Genomic DNA, 19,187 nt, shown 5'->3' with positions numbered 1-19,187 from the left:
CATGGAGACAGTGGGACTGATCTAATGGGAGCTCACCAAGGCCAGCTGGACTGGGAGTGATAGAATATGTGATCAAACTGGACACTCTGAATGTGGCTGGAATTGAAGGCCAACTTAGAAGCTAAGGACAATGGCACTGGGTTTTGATTCTACTGCATGGACTGACTTTGTGGGAGCCTGGTTTGTTTGGATGCACACCTTTATAGACCTGGATGGAGGGGGGAGGACCTTGGGCTTCCCACGGGGCAGGGAACCCTGACTGTTCTTAGGACAAGAGAGGGAGGGGGAGGGAAAATGGAGGCGGGGAGGAGGTGGGAATTTTTAATAAATAAATAAATAAATAAATAAATAAATTTAAAAAATAGTCCCCCCAAAAAAGATAAAATGTGAATGCTTTGAATAATTTATTGCAGTTTTGACATAGGGACTGAAGTTGCTGTATAATAAGGTTTCAAGATGTTCTTATTTGGAGCACAAAATTCCACTTAACACATAATATATCCATATGAGAAGATTTGAGATGTGAAAATTTTATTTATTTATTTATATATTTATTATTAAAAATTTCTACCCCCTCCCCTCGTCCCACTTCCCTCCCCTCCCCTCCCCCACTCCTCCTCCCCCTCCTTCTCCAGGCCAAATAGCAGTCAGGGTTCCCTACCCTATGGGAAGTCCAAGGTCCTCCCTGCTCCCCCCAGGTCCAGGAAGGTGAGCATCCAAATAGACAAGGCTCCCACAAAGCCTGTCCATGCAATAGAATCAAAGCCCAGCGCCAATGTCCTTGGCTTCTCAGTCAGCCTCCACCGTCAGCCACATTCAGAGAGTCTGGTTTGATCACATGCTCCATTAGTCCCATTCCAACTGGCCTTGGTGATCTCTCAGTAGATCTGTCCCACCGTCTCAGTGGGTGAACGCACCCCTCGTGGTCCTGACTTCCTTGCTCATGTTCTTCTCCTTCTGTTCCTCATCAGGACCTTGGAAGCTCAGTCCAGTGCTCTAATGTGGGTCTCTGTCTCTATCTCCATCCATCACCAGATGAAGGGTCTATGGTAATATGCAAGATATTCATCAGTGTGCCTATAGGAGAAGGCCAGTTCAGGCAAAGAAGGTGTGGCACATATAACCTTAGAGTTGTACTCAGAGGTAAAAAACAATGACATCTTGAATTTTGCTTCTCAGAGAAAATTTTAAATTCAGACTTAATTAGCTTCTTTCACTATATTCATAGTATCTGTATGGTGTGTATGTGCTATCTTAAATTTATAAACACAGCATGCTCAGTATGCATGTAAATGTTACGGTATCTATTATTTTAGAGTCTATCCCTTAGTATTAGACAATCAATTTGGATGGATTTTCCCTTTGCAAAGACTATTTTTACTGCTCTCAAAACACCTAAATTTCCTATAGTTCTTCGTCTATGGTTGAGGCTCTATACAATTCTGCCCTTCCATATTAATATAACTATCGGTGATGTTTTTGTTTAGAACTGGCTTAGGCAGTCATATTTACTAGAGTTTATGGGGGTAACTTTTCTAACTTTTCTATCTACCAACAACATAAAGGAAAAAAAGGTATTTGTTGGCCGATAATCACTTTTCTTTTTTTTTATTAACTTAAAAAAATTCCACTTTCTCCCCTCCTCCCAATACCCTCCCACTCCCCCCACTCCCTCTCCTCCTCCATCTCTAGTCCTAAGAGCAGTCAGGGTTTCCTGCCCTGTGGGAAGTTCAAGTTCCTCCCTCCTCCCTCCAGGTCCAGGAAGGTGAGCATCCAAACAGACCTAAGATCCCAAAAAGCCAGTACATGCAGACAAAACAAGTCCCAGTGCCATCATCAATGGCTTCTCAGACAGCCCCCATGTCAGTCACATTCAGAGAATCCAGTTTGATCACATGCTCATTCAGTCCCAGTCCAGCTGGCCTTGGTGAGCTCTCATTCAATCAGTTCCCTTGTATCAGTGGGTTGAAAGCACCCCTCGCAGTCCTGACTTCCTTGTTCACGTTCTTTCTCCTTCTGCTCCTTATTTGAACCTTGAGGGCTCAGTCCAGTGCTCCAATGTGGGACTCTGTCTCAATCTCCATCCATCGTCGGATGAAGGTTCCCTCTGATCCTGACTTCCTTGCTCAAGTTCTCCCTCCTTCTGCTTCTCTTTTGGACCTAGGGAGTTAAGTCCTGTGTTCCAATGTGGGTCTATGGTGATATGCAAAATATTCATCAGTACGGTTATGGGCCAAGGCCACTTCAGACACCCTCTCCTCTGCTGCCCAGAAAACAATCTGGGGACCTCTCCTTGGACCTGGGAATCCCTCTAGAATCAAGTCTCCTCCAAACCCCAAAATGACTCCTCTAGTTGAGCTATATACCTTTCCTACTCCCATGTCCATCCTTCCTCCCTCCCCCATCCCATTTCCCCAAGCTATCCCCCACCCTTTCCCTCTCCCTTCTCTCTAACCATCTCCCCTAACTTCCAACCCCCACCCCCCGTGCACCCAAGTTTTGCCTGGTAATCTTGTCTACTTCCAATATCCAGGAGGATAACTATATGATTTTCTTCAGGTTCACCTTCTTATTTAGCTTCTCTAGGATCACGAACCATAGGCTCAAAGACCTTTAATTTGGCTAGAATCCACTTATGAGTGAGTACATACCATATTCCTATTTTTGGGTCTGGGTTACCTCACCCAGTAAAGCGTTTTCTATTTCCATCCATTTGCATGCAAAATTCAAGATGTCATTTTTTTTTTACCGCTGAGTAAACCTCTGATGTGTATATGTTCCACACCTTCTTTAATCATTCGTCTATTGAGTGGCTGAACAAGTTTGCATTCCCACCAACAATAGATGAGTGTTCCCCTCACTCCATATCCTCTTTAGCATAGGCTATCATTGGTGTTTTTGAGTTTAGCTATTCTGACAGGTGTAAGATGGTATCTCAAAGTTATTTTGATTCGCATTTCCCTGATTGCAAAGGAGGTTGAGCATGACCTTAAGTGTCTTTTGGCCATTCGAAGTTCTTTTGAGAATTCTCTGTTCAGTTCAGTACCCCATTTTTTAACTGGGTTAATTAGAGTTTTAGTATCTAGTTTCTTGAGTCCTTTGTATATTTTGGAGATCAGGCCTTTATTTGATGAGGGGTTGGTAAAGATCTTCTCTCAGTCAGAAGGTAGCCTTTTTGTCTTACTGATAGTGTCCTTTGCTTTACAGAAGCTTCTCAGTTTCAGGAGGTCCCATTTATTCATTGATTCACTTATTGTCTGTGCTACTGGGGTTCTACCTAGGAAGTGGTCTCCTGTGCCTATATCTTGTAGACTATTTCCCACTTTCTCTTCTATCAGGTTCAAAGTGATCAGATTAATGTTGATGTCTTTAATCCATTTGGACTTGAGTTTTGTGCATGGTGATAGATATGGATCTACTTTCATTCTTCTATAGGTTTACATCCAGTTATGCCAGCACCATTTGTTAAAGATGCTATTCTTCTTCCATTGTATACCTTTAGCTCCCTTGTCGAAAATCAGGTGTTCATAGGTTTGTGGGTTAATATCCGGGTCTTCTATTCAATTCCGTAGGTCGACTTTTCTGTTCTTATGCCAATACCAAGCTGTTTTCAAAACTGTAGCTCTGTAATAGAGATTGAAGTCAGGAATGGTATTGCCTCCCGAAGTTTCTTTATTGTATAAGATTGTTTTAGCTATCGTTGATTTTTTGTTTTTTTCATATAAAGTTGATTATTGTTCTCTCAAGATCGGTGAAGAATTTTGATGGGGATTGCATTAAATCTGTAGATTGCTTTTGGTAGAATTGCCATTTTTACTATGTTGAGAAAACGCAAAATAATAAGATCAGAAATGAAAAGGGGGACATAACCACAGACACAGAGGAAATTCAGAGAATCATTAGATTTTACTACGAAAGCTTATATGCCACAAAGTTGGAAAATGTACAAGATATGGACTTGTTTTTAGATAAGTACCATTTACCAGAGTTAAATCCAGACCAGGTGAACAATCTAAATAGACCTGTTAGTAGTGAAGAAATAGAAGCTGTTATCAAAAACCTCCCTACCAAAAAAAGCCCAGGACCAGATGGTTTCAATGCAGAATTCTACCGGAACTTCCAAGAAGAGCTAATACCTATACTCCTTAATGTATTTCACAATATAGGAACAGAAGAGTCATTGCCAAATTCTTTTTATGAAGCTACAGTTACCCTGATACCAAAACCACACAAAGACACAACCAAGAAAGAGAATTACAGGCCAATCTCACTCATGAACATTGACGCAAAAATCCTCAACAAAATACTAGCAAACCGAATCCAAGAACACATTAGAAAAACTATCCATTATGACTGATAGTCACTTTTCAACCAACTTTGAATCACTACCTTGTACCTTGATAAATTGGTTATCCTCTCTGTAACTTAGGCTCCTACTAAAAAGTTGTTTAGTGCCCATGGGTATTGTAAATAAACTTTCCCTTAAAAAAAGGGGGAAACATATCAAGAAATAAATCATTGATAGAGTCTTATTCAAAATAATCCTAAAGAAATAAAATATGAATAAACCTAACCAAAATGGCAAAAGACTTGTACAATGAAAATTTTAAGCATCTGAGAAAAAATGTAGAGAAAGACACTAAGAAATGGAAAGACATTCCATGCCCATGGTTTGCCAAAAGTGATATTGGGAAAACTACTATTTTGCAAAAATCTATTTATACATTCAATAAAATTCATAAGATAATTACAAAATCATTTAGGGCTTTTAATTTAACTTTTTAAATTGATATACAAGGTTTGTACTCATCTAATAGGGTGCAAATTGCAATGTAATTATGTATACTGTGTATAATGACCAAATCATGGTAATCCACATGTCCTTAATCTCAATTATCATTCCCATGAATTGTGAAACTTCATATTTCTCTGTTTTTCTTTTTTTGCAGTTTATTTATTTATTAAAAATTTCCACCTCCTCCCATTTTCCTCCAACTCTTCCCACTCCCTCTCCCTCTCCTGTCCTAAGAGAAGTCAGGGTGCGCTGTCCTGTGGGAAGTTCAAGACCCCCCCCCCCCCATCCAGGTGTAGGAAGGTGTGGATCCAAAAGACTAGATACCCAAAAAGCCAGTACATGTAGTAGAATCAAAACCCAGTGCCATTATCATTGGCTTCTCAGTTAGCCCTCATTTTCAGCCACGTTCAGAGAGTCCGGTTTGATCACATGCTCCATCAGTCCCAGTCTAGCTGGCCTTGGTGAGTTCACATTAGATCAGTCCCATCATCTCCGTGGGTGGACGCACCCCTCGCTGTTCTGACTTCCTTGCTCATGTTCTCCTTCCTTCTGCTCTTCATCTGGACATTGGGAGTTCAGTCCAGTGCTCCAGTGTGGGTCTCTGTCTCTATCTCCATCCATTTCCCGATGAAGGTTCTATGGTGATATGCAAGATATTCATCAGTGTGGCTATGGGATAAGGCCAATTCAGGAACTCTCTCCTCTGCTGCCCAAGGACCTAGCTAGGGACATCTCCTTGGACACCTGGGAACCCCTCTAGAGCCAAATCTCTTGCCAACCCTAAAATGGCTCCGTCAATGTTGATATCTTCTTGCCTGCTCCCATATCCACCCTTCCTCCATCTCAACCATTCCATTCCCCCAAGCTCTCCCAATCTACCTCTTCTCCCTTCTCTCTCCATCTCCCCCACTCCCATCCCCGTGCTCCCAACTTTTGCCCAGCTATCTTGTCTACTTCCAATATCCCGGAGGATAGATATATGTTTTTCTTTGGGTTCACCTTCATATTTAGCTTCTCTCGGATCACAAATTATAGGCTCAATGTCCTTTAATTATGGCTAGAATCCTCTTATGAGTGAGTACATACCATATTCCACTTTATGGGCCTGGGTTATCTCACTCATTAAAGTGTTTTCTATTTCTATCAATTTGCATGCAAAATTTTAGATGTCATTGTTTTTTACCACTGAGTAGACTCTAATGTGTATATGTGCCACCTTCTTTATCCATTATTTTATTAAGGGGCACCTAGGTTGTTTCCAGGCTCTGACTATTACAAATAGTGCTGCTATGAACATAGTTGAACAAATTTTCATAACAGTACAGAGAATGTGTAGGGCCAACACTGGAGACAAAGATGAGTTATGAATCCTTTAAAAATTTAAGCATTAATGAAGAAAAGGACAAACCAGTTGATTAACTCAAGGGAACCACGGGTGGTAACCATCATTAGTACTTGGGCCCAATAAACAGCTCCTTTTGTCTTTGCTCTTCTTCAAGCTTCTTAGCACAATTATAAGAAGAACTTTTATAAATTTTAAGTGCATAGTTTTGCACATATATAAAATCTCCAGGGGCTGTCTAGTTATTTCAAGCAAATGTCACATCTATTGATTGGTAAGTTTTCTCCAAGAGCACCCTCCTTTGTCATCTGTCTCCTATATGTCTTTTGTCATCAGCTCAGATTAATTGGGTTCTTTGCTTTTGTTTAGCCATATTGGGCATTCCTATGGTTAGGGGAAGGACCTGTTGCTCTCTCTGTCTTATGCGGCTTTCTTCAGGAAAGCTACAGACCATCTTCATCATTTGTATTTTCGTGAACCCTTGGCCTCTCAGTATTGGAATTCTTGGGTCATCCTACCTACGCTGAAATTACCCATTGAAAACCTAGGCTCCTTTTCCCTTCATTTTTCTTCCCAAAGCTTTCTTCTCCTGTTTATTCTTAGTAGTCCCTAGCTACTCTCTCCATTTTGTCAATTATTATAGCATTTAATCTCAAACCTTATTTACACTCAATCACTGCTTTTGTGAGACTGTTTATTGCTATTAGTATTTGATGAAATTTCGACAACTTCTCTCAAATAAAAGACCCAAGTTTCATGAAGAAAAGTATACATCTTTACAATAATTGAAAAGTAAATGTTCTTGTTTACTTTTTACAAGCTTTTAAAGAAGTCTTAAAGAGAAGGACTCCTAATGATATGATGCTTCCTGAAAGGGGAAGTAAGGTTATGAAGTAGCAAGATGAGAAACACTAAATAAAGTTTTTTTTTTTTCAAAATCTGGCCTGGGCTGAGCCCCATCATTTTTGCTCTCTTCCTCAGTACCACATTATGTTCTCATTTCAGCTTCTGAATTAGGTTTTTGATTCTCTTGAAGGGACTTTAGTACATTTGCATAACAGCTCTCTGACATTGAGATCATTTTGTATCTCAAATAAGCCATGATGAATTGCCAGCATGTTCTCTAATATTGCTGGACCTTCAGTAGCCTTTGATGTTTGCCAAATACTATTTTGCCAAATTGTTCTTTGGTCCATGGATAATTTTGTTTGCCAAAAAGAAATTTTTTCCACAAGGAATCATCAGTCTTTATATATTTACTTTCATTGTTTCTATGACTAAATATCTGAGAGAAACAACCTAAAGGAATAAAAAGAATTATTTTACACATGGGTTCAGAGAGATTTCAGTCCATCCACAGCACTTTTCATATGTGCAACAGTAGCATGAAACAGAGGGTTTTTAATACATTTGTGGATCAGGAGACAGGGAGTGCTAGACTTGACCCATAGACAGAAATAGTCTCCCAACAACAGTACCTAATAACCCATGTTTGTTAGCCAGGCTTCAGAATCCTAAATTTCCACCAACATCAAAAGTGTCCCATATGCCATGGACTAATTGTTTCAAAGAATAATGTTTTGGGAACATTTGAGATTCAAGTCATAATAATGTTTAGGAAGTAGTAGTTAGAAGTAACAGTGCAATTAATAGGAAAATGTGCTTGTTGCAAATTATTTCTGAAAATATACTTTAACATTAAGGAATACAGATTCTTTTGAAACAAATTTTGCAATACATTGACAAATACATTAAAAGTAACTATAAAATTTGGAAGAAAGGAAGCTGTTACAAAAACAAAGCCAGTAGTCAATATTTTCTGACTACTTTTATCCTAGTATCAACCAAGTGCTATATTTATCTTAAACATTTTACCTGACACAAGAATATTGAAGCTCTTTTTCACAGAAGGAATAATTTCAAATGAATAGGAAGTCAATAACTCACTGGTTTGCACAATTGAGATTCAGATCTGATAATTATAGTCCAGAAACCAAGATTTTGACACTTTTGTACACCCATGGATGCATAAGGAACACGGGCCCAAACCTTCAGGACATACATGTATTTGTTGCTAATTGATTCTTTAAAAACATTAATGAATTTCTTTCCTTAGTAAACTTTTGGGAAATACTCTGACTTTACAATGGCTCTTTGAATACTAATTATGATAAGTTCATCACTTGTTTTTTTTTTCTTTTAAGAATTTATAGAGATTACAATGAGATAATGTTACATGTAGATATTTTTACATGCAGTATGTGCTGGTTTTGCTATCAGAGCCCATAATCTTTAATCAGAAATATTAAGTAAATGTATTGAAGCAAAAGGAAAAATCAGCTATAGATCTTTTTTATGATTTTTGTATGAATTGAATTTCCAAAGCCTCAGCATTAGATAGAACATTTTAAAGCTAAAGAAACAATAAGGTTTTTTTTCTTAATGTATATGTCTTCTTTTTATAAGCACCATTAGCATCCCTCTTGCATATCAACTTATTCTACTTTTAATTGTTATTACAAATTATCAAAGAGTGGGTGGTTTATATACAAGAAAACTTTATTTTTCACATTTCAGGTGTTCAGAAGTCAAAAATTTAGGTTTTGACTTGTCAGTCCTGGACTACAGCTTCTGAATTGCAGATTTCTGACTCTGGGCTGTATTATCATGTAGTAGAATGAGCAGGCTAGCTCTTCAGAACTGATGATGGCTCTAATTCACTCTGGTGTCTACTCTTATTGCCTAACTTACCTAAAGGCTTTACATACAAATACTAGCCTATGAATGAAAACAATACATACATTAAAGGGTTATAAATATCAAATCTATTTCTGGGACCCTTATTTAGAAGTGTATTTTTTAAATATGTAACATGAGTTTTAATTGGTTTTGATGATAAAAACTCTGAGTCAGATATGGGGGTAAATGCTGAAAGATTAGAGAAGCAGAACAGCCAGACACTTGTTCTTATCTAAACAAGTCCTCAGACAGAATGGGTGATCAAGTCTCTCTCTAGGAATCCTCAGACAGAATGCCTTGAGCTACTGTTTCCTCCAGATTTATATTCCACTCTCTGCCCAGCCCTATTCCTTCTCATATTCACCTCCCGTGTACTTGGATTAAAGATCTGACTGCTTTGCTTTTCTGATCTTTTAGTTTTCACCCCCTAATTTATGACTCTAGGTTTTTATTATTAAGATCAATTAAAATCATGCTACATCAATATCTGTCTTTTCTTGAGGCATACGTAGTATGAGAGGAGTATTGATCATTAAATGGACAAAAGTTAACATCATATACTTTTGCAAACTCAAATTGATATCATGAAAAACAAAAATTTAAACATGAAGCAAATTCAGTATCTATAAGAGTCAAGGTGTATCTTAAAATAAATTTTGTCTTATGACAGAGACAATGAAACAAGTTCTACACACTGGACTTGGGTGCAGCTTTTCCACAAACAGAAAAAAATCAAGTACTTGACTCATGGTTCCATGCCCAGAATAAATATTTTTGACATTGAGTTTTGTAAAATTTCACTTTCTACTTTCTCACAAATCATCATTTTAATGTTATATGTGATATTAAATTCAATTTAGTGTGATGTCATTAATCTGAACTCAGAATCCAATGTAAGTATCTCCTCTAATTGTGCTGACTGGTTCTTGGCCTTGGAGATTGACTGTCCAGCCAATGGCATCATTGACCCACATTCACTGTCTTTTCCTCTTCGTGTATGTGTGTGTGCTTGTGTTGCAGAGAAGGGCAGCAGTCGCCAGAACAATGGCAGAAGATGTACGGGAGGTGCTCTGGAAATGAAGTCTATCACATCGTATTAGAAGAAAGTACTTTTTTTGCTGAATATGAAGGGAAGAGTTTTACCTATGCTTCTTTCCATGCACACAAAAAGTATGTTTCTGTTTTCAGTGGAGAATTTAACTCATCAGTCAGTCAACAAGATCATTTATAAACAGCTTTCCAACGATCAACCCAGATTGGTGCTCATGAGTTTCTAGCATTTTGACTTTTTAGCATCAATTTTGTTCCATTTAATATATGAACATTTAGTATCAACAAGTCAAGTTTACGAAGAGGAAAATACATCTGTGACCCTCATAACATCCTGGCCAATTAAGAATTTTCAACCATAAAACATTAAATCTTTTTACATAAATGGAATTTAAAATGATATATATATTATATAATGCATATTTAGTTATATATATATATATATATGTATACTGTAACAGAAACAGATGAAGAATGAAACTAGAAAGAAAATAATCACATTTTCACCCTTCGATCTTTTGCTTCTTGGTCTCATGTAGTTAAGGCTGCCCTCAGAATCACTATGTGGACAAGCCTAATCATAGTTACTGATTGTCAACTTTTGTTTATGAAACAACACACAATTATCCAAAAGTAAATAAATAATAATTTGATTATAACCTTTCCATTGTCCAAAAGGAATGTTAAATAAATGATACTATATACACTTTCTAGCTTAGTCAGGATGATTTGTTTTTCCTTTCCTATATTGACAAAATTATTTTTTAAGGAATAAAAGCATATATCAAAAATTATCTACATTAAAATAATTATATGTAATATATTTTTGCACTTTGTAATAATATATTCCCCTTAAATAATATATAGTTTACTCATTCTAATTCTCAATGGTTTTATTTATACATATTTTGCTAATAAATATATTTCCAATTTTACTCACTCACTTATTCTGTGAGGTTTTTAAGATAAATTTTGAAAGTTTGAACATTACCAAAGAGCAAGAAGAAATATTTTAATACTGTATTACTTTCAATATGTTTAATTTCTTCTTCTGAACATATACAACCATTGAAGACTATTTTATATGTTTCTTTCTAAAGCTGAATATATGAGAGGTCGTAGAAATGATAGTAAGGGTGATTCAGAGATATAACTTTCTTTTCACATGACATTTCATAAAAGTCTCCCTAATTCCAATAGATTGTAAATATTTTGAAAAAGGTAAGAAATATTGTTCATTATTTTGACATTATTAGTTATCCTAAAAATATAAAATGAAATTACCTCTATTTTATGACCAGCAGTCTAATATTTTATATTCTCATTTATATTTTGTCATTTAAATGTATATATATATATAGCATAATGCTTATGACAAAATGAATTAATTATGTTCTTTAAAAATAGTATTATTAATGGTAGAATCCTCTCCTGCTTCTTAGTTTTATTATTTGATGTTGTTATGGTGTTCTAATACATTTTATTTGATTAATTTTCTTATAAATGTAAGCATTTAAAACAACAAAAAGATAATTTTCCTCAAATGTAATTCTTAAACTCTTATATTCTTCTTTTAAATTAAGGTTTGGTGTCTGCTTGATTGGTGTTAGGAGGGAGGATAATAAAAACATTTTGCTGAATCCAGGTCCTCGATACATTATGAATGCTTCAGATATATGTTTTTACATTAATATTACCAAAGAAGAAAATTCAGCATTTAAGAATCAAGACCAGCAGAGAAAAAGCAATGTATCAAGGTCATTTTATCATGGTCCTTCAAGGTTACCTGTCCACAGCATCATTGCCAGCATGGGTCAGTACATACTTGGTAAAATTGTCTTTAGTTTGTATTTTTTAAAAGATTATAAACACACATCTATATTAATAAAGATTCATAGTTTCAAAACTTCCTTGTGTATATTATAAACTATGTATCATTATATAGCATAGAACAAAATTTCTAAACTCTTATTGTAGCAACAATACATGTTACTGGCAGTTACTCTCTTCCCAGTCAATTTCAAAATAACCACTCTGAGGATTAATATTAATTACATACTGTTTGGCCTATTCTCTCAGAATTGGTATTAACTAGCTCTTACAACTCAAATTAAGCCATTTTTATTATTCTGCATTTTACCACAAGTCTAGTGGCTTGTTACCTAACATCTTGCTTCCCTGGTGGCTCCTCTCAGCATGTCCTGACTTGGTCTTCTTTCTCCTTCTATCTCTGTTTGGATTTGTTGTGTAGCTATACTCTGCCCTGGCACAGGTTAAGAAAGCTTCTTTATTAACCAATGGTAATAAAACATACTCACAGCATACAGAGGCATATCTCACATCAGACATAAGATTAATAAAGATATTCAATAATTACTTTATGTTACTAATTTTAAGTGCTTGCCTGGTATGTTTTACTTGTTAATTATCTATACAATATCTGATTTGGAATATTTCCAGCATTTTCTGTTTTTTTTCAAGACTCATTTCATCCTACTCTTATCATTTTATTTTGGCATTTATTACACAATAGTGAAATAATATAAATCCATTTAATATAAAATTAATTATATTTTTTCCACTAAACCACAAGTAAACAAATAAGTGTATAAGCCCTTGTTTAAGGAATATATGCCATTCTTTTTATACAATTATATTATCTTCATTTGCTCAGTAAATGTTCTTCTTTCTCCCTTTTGAGCTATTTAACTTGAATTTGATTTGTCCTTATTATTATTTTTAACTCTTCCACTACTCTAAATCACAGGCTGCTATTTCTACATCCTGCCATCCTTACACAACACAATACATACACATATGCTATTGAGCTTCATGATTTTACTCCTCTACAGAGTCCTTAAAAGAGTCGGATTCTGCTGTTAAAATTGCATATCCCTCATGTCTGTCTTTATTCCCAACTGCAGTTATACAACTGAATTGAATTTCCAGAAGGTTAAAGTCATAGTTGTGGTCAAGAGTGATTACAGAAAGTCACAAAATAGTGCTAGTCACAGGTTGAATGTGTGGAATGAATAAAATAAAGCATTGTTATTATTTCTATTAACATCTAAATGAAAGTAAAGCACTGAGTAATTTTGAGATAAATATGTGGATAAAATGCTTGTCATGCAAACATGAGAATTTGAGTATAATCTCTATGAAAATGCAGAACATGCTAGCACACACATGTAATCCCAGTGTTGAAGAGGCAGATCAAAGTAAATCCCTTATTGCTGAGCTGAACCAAGTGAGAGACTTTGTCCCCAAAAGCAAGTTATAGATTCCTGAAGAATATTAAATTTGAAATCTGACCTCCACATATGTTTATATATTTGTTATGTACACCCACATATACTGTGTATCTGTGCCCACACAAATATGCACACACATTCACATACATGTTTACACACACAAGAAAAGAGAAGAAGGTCCAAAATAAGATGACAGATAAGCACTATTTACCCCCAAGGAAATCAGAGATAAAGGTGTAGGATATTTAATTATCTGTATTTTTAAAACGTTAGAGAGACAAAAATAATCTTATATAAAATTTGTGACTGTCCCAACTTACATTGTAAAGCCCTACCTTATCCCAGTGCCATAGTATATGACCTTATTTGGAACTTGAGGGATTTTTTTTCTTATTTATTTATTCAAAGAATTTCCACTTCCTCCCCTCCTCCCAATACCCTCCCGCTCCCCCCACTCCTTCTCCTTGTCCCTCACCATTCCCAAGAGCAGTCAGGGTTTTCTTCCTGGACCTGGAGGGAGGGGGGAGGAGCTTGAGGGTTTTTAAGAAATAAATTTAAAATGAGATCATTGAAATTAGCATGATTTCCATGTGACTAGTGAACTGACAGTAAGTATTATCACAGCATAGACACACATACAGAAAGTTGATGTGAAAAGTTGATGAAGAATATGTCTGTCGCCAAACCAGAAATTATACCTAGAACAGTACTGTCCTTCACCATTCTCCAAAAAAAGGTCACAAAAATTTGAAGACCTTTACTCTGAAACTTTATCCTCCCAAACTATGATAAATTAATATCTGTGATGGCATCTAAATTATTTTGTGATTTTATGGAAGATTTAGTCAACTACTAAATATACTATGAGATTCATATAGAAAAATAAAATAGAATAAAACTGATGAACATATAATATACAGTAGATTTTATACTCTGAAGACCTATGATCCAAAAAATAGACTTTTCACAGAAGATAAAGAAAATGGTCAATGACAAAAATAAATTTTTTTCTACCTAAAAAACAAGTTATCTCTTTATAGTAAAGAGAAAGACATCAGAAAGAACAAAACATTTGTAAAAGTAAAAGATGTTGCAAAGAAAGTCTTGTTTTTACACACCTAACTGCTTTTACAGATCTCTCTGGTGGATTATAAATTTTCCATGCTCTTTCTATGGGCCCAGACTTCTGGTTGATATCAGTAATTTCAGGATAACTGAAGATAGACAGAACAGACCATGGTTCTCTTAATATGTTGTCTTCTTACGAAAGAAAACAACTAGGTGTTTGTAGGTAATGGACAGTCATATATATCGGTGATGAGATTATGGAAATATCCCTTTGAAAGTGAGAGGATTTAACACACAATGTGTTTCTATGAAGACACATATGTGTATTATCTTCTAATTGAAAACAAGTGAGGGAGATTTTGATGAGGTATACTTTGGCAGGGAAGTGGGTCCCAATTTGCTTTTGACAGGGTCTTAAAAAAATCTTAGCATGCCATATTTTCTTTCTTTTTTTTTCTTTTTGAGGTACTAGGATGCTGCATGATCATCTGTATCAGTGAATGTAGCAGATCTGCACTCACTTCTACAACTTTAAGATAATAACAGACCGGATAGCTATTCTTTGCATCAATAAATTGATTTTATAAAATTTGAATCCTTCAAAACCAAACAAAAGAAAAATCTTCTATTCCTTCTAAAGAAAATCCTTTCTCTCTCTCTCTCTCTCTCTCTCTCTCTCTCTCTCTCTCTCTCTCTCTCTCTCTCTCTCTTTCTTTGTCTCTCTCTCTGATGTGGTTTTAGTAGCCACCACCATTATCTTTGCTGAAACCCTTCAGTGACTCAGTGCTGGATCTCTCTTAATGACTTCACAGGAGACCAAACCTCTTAAAGACCTTTCTGCCTCTTGTATTTCCACACTTGGATCCAAGGTCGAAACTCTTGAAACTATAACTGAAACAAATAGTTTTTTGATACAGGGTCTTATTGGGTATCTTTGAAACTCAGTAGGCAGATAAGACCACCCTTGCACTCACAGAGTCAACCTGCATACACCATCTGACTGTTGACATTAAAAGTTTGTGTTACTATGTCTAATTGACCCCACATATAAGTTGTGATATACATTTATGGATACACTATTTCTTACCCAGTGAAATTTTTAACTGAAAAAGAATCAAGTTTTGAGCTTCAATAGCTATAATTTAGACAGATAAATAGACAGGAAGGTAGACAGACAGACACACACACACACACACACATAAACACACACAAACACACAACCATCCTAATAATGTGATAACATTTCATAATAATGTGATAATTTTCACCACCAATTGATTATTATGACTCAGGTGATAGAAATGTCCTAGTGGATTATTTGTTTGTTTGTTTTATTGTTTTAGGTACTGTGGCTATAGACTTGCAAGACACAAGTTGTAGGACAGCAAGTGGCCCTACCCTGGCTCTTCCTTCAGAAGGAAACAAAGAATTAAGAAGACCTAGTATTGCTCCTGTTTTAGAGGTTGCAGATTCATCATCAATTCAAACATGTGATCTTTTAAGTGACCAATCAGAAGATGAAACTACACCAGATGAAGAAAATTCTTCAAATTTAGAGTAGGTTTGATTTTCTAAGTTTTTGTTTGTTAGCTTTTGTTTTTGCTAATTTTTAGTTTAATTTTTGGAGACTCTCCTACATGGATACAAGATTCACATCATTTCCATTTCAACTTTCACCTTCCATCTCCTTCACTATATCCCTACTCTCCCTCTCAACGTCATGACTTCTTCATTAATAATTATTTTTACATATATAAACATGTATATATGAAAGCATTCTGTGGTGTCTATTTAGTGTTGATTATATATCCGTGTGTTTAATGTTGACAACTTTGGATTGAAGAACCTATCAGATAGCTCATCCTTGGAGAAGACTCATGTCATTAATTGCCTATAGTTTCTCATCAAGGGATTGAACTTAAGTCTTCCAGAACTTTAAAATTATGGAAGGGAACAATATTTTTTCTTCTGGATGATCCAGAATCATTGCTCTATAGTTCTACTAAAATAGTTTTCTATTAAGCATTTTCTCACCACAGAGTGTTATAAAAACATCAATTTCTGCCTTCAATGTATATTTCCAGCCCTATTTTTTCTAAATTATCTTTAACTTAATGTAAAAATATACAGTTTTGTTTGCATGTAATATAAGTTACATTTTCAAAGTTGTATTTCATTCTACTGCACTTCTATGTTTAATTTCTTTTATTCACATCTATTTTGAAGTTTGCATTAGTGATTTGCTCACTCTTGTGACAAAATCAAAAATAACCTTAAGGACAGAAAGGTGTATTTTGGGTCACAGTTTGAGATTGCATTTGATCATGACATAGAAGGCATGGTGACAAAAGATGGCTGGTCACATGTGCACTCAGGAGCAGAGATAGGTGGAATGCTGGTGCCCAACTGACACTCTCCTTTTTGTTAACTGTAGGACCTCAGCCCCTGAGATAATACTGCCTACATTCACAGTGAGTCTGGTCATATCAGTTAAATTTCTTTGGAATCGTCATCACCTATAAATATATTTTCCAAGTGATTTTAAAATCTGTCAAGTTCACAAGCAAGATTAGCCATCATTAAGTTCAAAAGTTTATCAAATGACATATTAACATGAAGTGTTTTCTCATTTCACCACTTAGAATTCCTTTAATATTTGGAAGCTAGAAATAGTTTAAATTTACAAATGAAAGACGTATTCATCCTTCATTAACCTTCCATTCTATTACAGTATCTACCTGTATAGAAGTCATCATATTTAAGCCTATCATACATGTTATAATGTGCTATCCTCTGCATTATGTTACCATAGGAAAGTTGAAAGAACAGTGGTCTACAGTATTGACCTGTTATCTCAAAAGATTTATTCCATCCCAGTTTTGCCTTATGATGTGTGTTTGCAAATAAGCAGTCTGACTTCAATTTATTTGTAAATAATGGTTGTTGCCACCTCCTTGTGTTATATAAAGCCTAATGGAAAAGATGAATAAAAGTGCTCCTTTAATGTTTCATGCTTAGCAACCAGTGGCATTAGTCATTACAAGTGCCATCACTGCTACTAGCGGTATCAGGACAGTCATCGCTGACCGTGTCTCAGTCTCACAGTTGCGGTCATAAAAAATCATTTCATGGTTTATTGAACTGAAAATGAGCTGTCGTTGAAACTCAGAAAAATAAACTTGAAATTCATCCACACTTTCTATTTGTTTCATACAATGTCAGTATATATAAAGACAAAGTCTTGTCTCAAAGTATTCTGTGGTCCAAATGCTCAAGTACATTTGAAGAATATAGGATGGGAAACCAGCAGACTAGGCAACCATATCTGCTGGCAGCCATTCTTGTAGGAAATGTTTTAAACTGTGAAGGAAATATTTGTTCTTAGATTTCTAGCTCATGGAGAGGTAAAAGATCTGTTTTATAAGAAATAGAGATATGAAAGTAACAGTGATGACTGCAGCTTCTAAATTTATAAAATGTGCACAATTTAATATGCAGAAAACCAGCATCTAGAAAGTACTATCAACAAGGCCTTAACTTTATGATATCTCAGGAAACGTTACCAAAAATCAAGAGCCTCCCTTTTGAATGAGAAAATGTTGCTTCAAGTAATTTTTTTTATTTGCTAATTAACTTTTATGCTTCTGCCCTTTAGAAGTTCCATGTTCTACACTGGTGCAGCCAAAATGTGCAGGTGGCTGATTTTAAAAGTCAGTAAACAAACTAAATGTCTCTGATAATATTTTAAGAACAATTCCAGGACAAACCCTGTTTTTTCACTAATTAACTTACTTTTTCTCCTTTAGTTATGTGTGCATGGCTAATGAATATTGATACAGCAAAACATTATAATGCAGTCTTTGTAAGGCATAATATTGCTATTTGTTATGGATACATGTTTATGTCTTCAAGAACGATGATTGAGAAATACTTTCTAAAAGGAAAAGACTATTATGTATCTATATTTCTTGTTGCAGTTGCTCATTTCTCTAGCTGAATCAATCACAAATACCCCATTATTAGATCAACATGAGTGTTAATGGCTGTGGTCCACTGATGCTGGTTTCATTGAACAACAATGTCTGTGGTTCATTGCTGCTGATCTCAGTAACCAACAAGGGCTGTGGTTCATTGATGCTGATATCATTAGTGGAGAATTCAAACCATATATTTTTTACATGACAGAAAATACTTTCTCTACTGTTTAAAAATATAGGTCACAAAACTTTATATTGAGTCATATTTAATAATAATTTACCTCACATTTTGAAGATTATGTGATTTTCATGATAAGATAGAAGCATAGATTTCTAATTCTAATATAATCAAGCAGAAGATCAGGGTCATATCTGAGGGTTCTATCTCTCCATGACTTCTCCAAAAGTAACATCTCATATTGCTTTCCAGATATGCCAAGGGCTACCCACCTTACTCTCCATACATAGGAAGCTCACCTACTTTTTGTCACCTGCTTCAAGAAAAAGTGCCCTTCTGCTGCTTAAGATTAGACAAGGTAATGGTTACTTGTTGCTGCTATTCTCTCCAATAATAAAATTATACCATAAGCTATTGAACACATTTAAATAAATACAATTGTCCAAAATACTTTATTGAAAATTTAAATATGGTAAAGTGTATTACTTATAAACATGATATATATTAAAAACATATAAAGTCCATTACATATAAACATGATATTATAAAATGGTTAACTTTTCTTTTATCCTCACACACAACTTTATTCATCTACTTACGTAGCCAACTTATGTTATTTTTTTTAAAAAGGAAAGACAGAGGCTTAAAACTGTTAAATTACTTTTGGTTACTATTTAGTTACAATTTGTGTTTGTTAGCATATTAAATCTATGTTTTAAAAAAATCTCATGACTAAATGAGATAAGTCCATTTATGACTAGGTAGAAGCTGATATACGTATCTTGCC

At 35.3% G+C, this 19,187-nt stretch overlaps 1 protein-coding gene across 1 annotated transcript in view; it reads left to right on the top strand.

Moving 5' to 3' along the window:
* Kcnt2 (potassium sodium-activated channel subfamily T member 2) overlaps positions 1–19,187 on the top strand; it is a 411,713-nt gene that overhangs the window by 309,038 nt on the left and 83,488 nt on the right. The window contains exons 15-18 of the mRNA XM_048430982.3: positions 9,897–10,046; positions 11,510–11,739; positions 15,589–15,802; positions 18,653–18,758. Coding sequence (XP_048286939.1) covers positions 9,897–10,046; positions 11,510–11,739; positions 15,589–15,802; positions 18,653–18,758 — 700 coding nt within the window. The remainder of the gene's footprint in view (positions 1–9,896; positions 10,047–11,509; positions 11,740–15,588; positions 15,803–18,652; positions 18,759–19,187) is intronic.

Source organism: Myodes glareolus, chromosome 5 (assembly GCF_982192425.1).
Source record: "Myodes glareolus chromosome 5, mMyoGla1.1, whole genome shotgun sequence".
Classification (NCBI taxonomy): Eukaryota; Metazoa; Chordata; class Mammalia; order Rodentia; family Cricetidae; genus Myodes; species Myodes glareolus.
The sequence above is the reverse complement of the archived record's forward strand: the minus strand, read 5'-3'. Positions and strand labels throughout refer to the sequence as shown.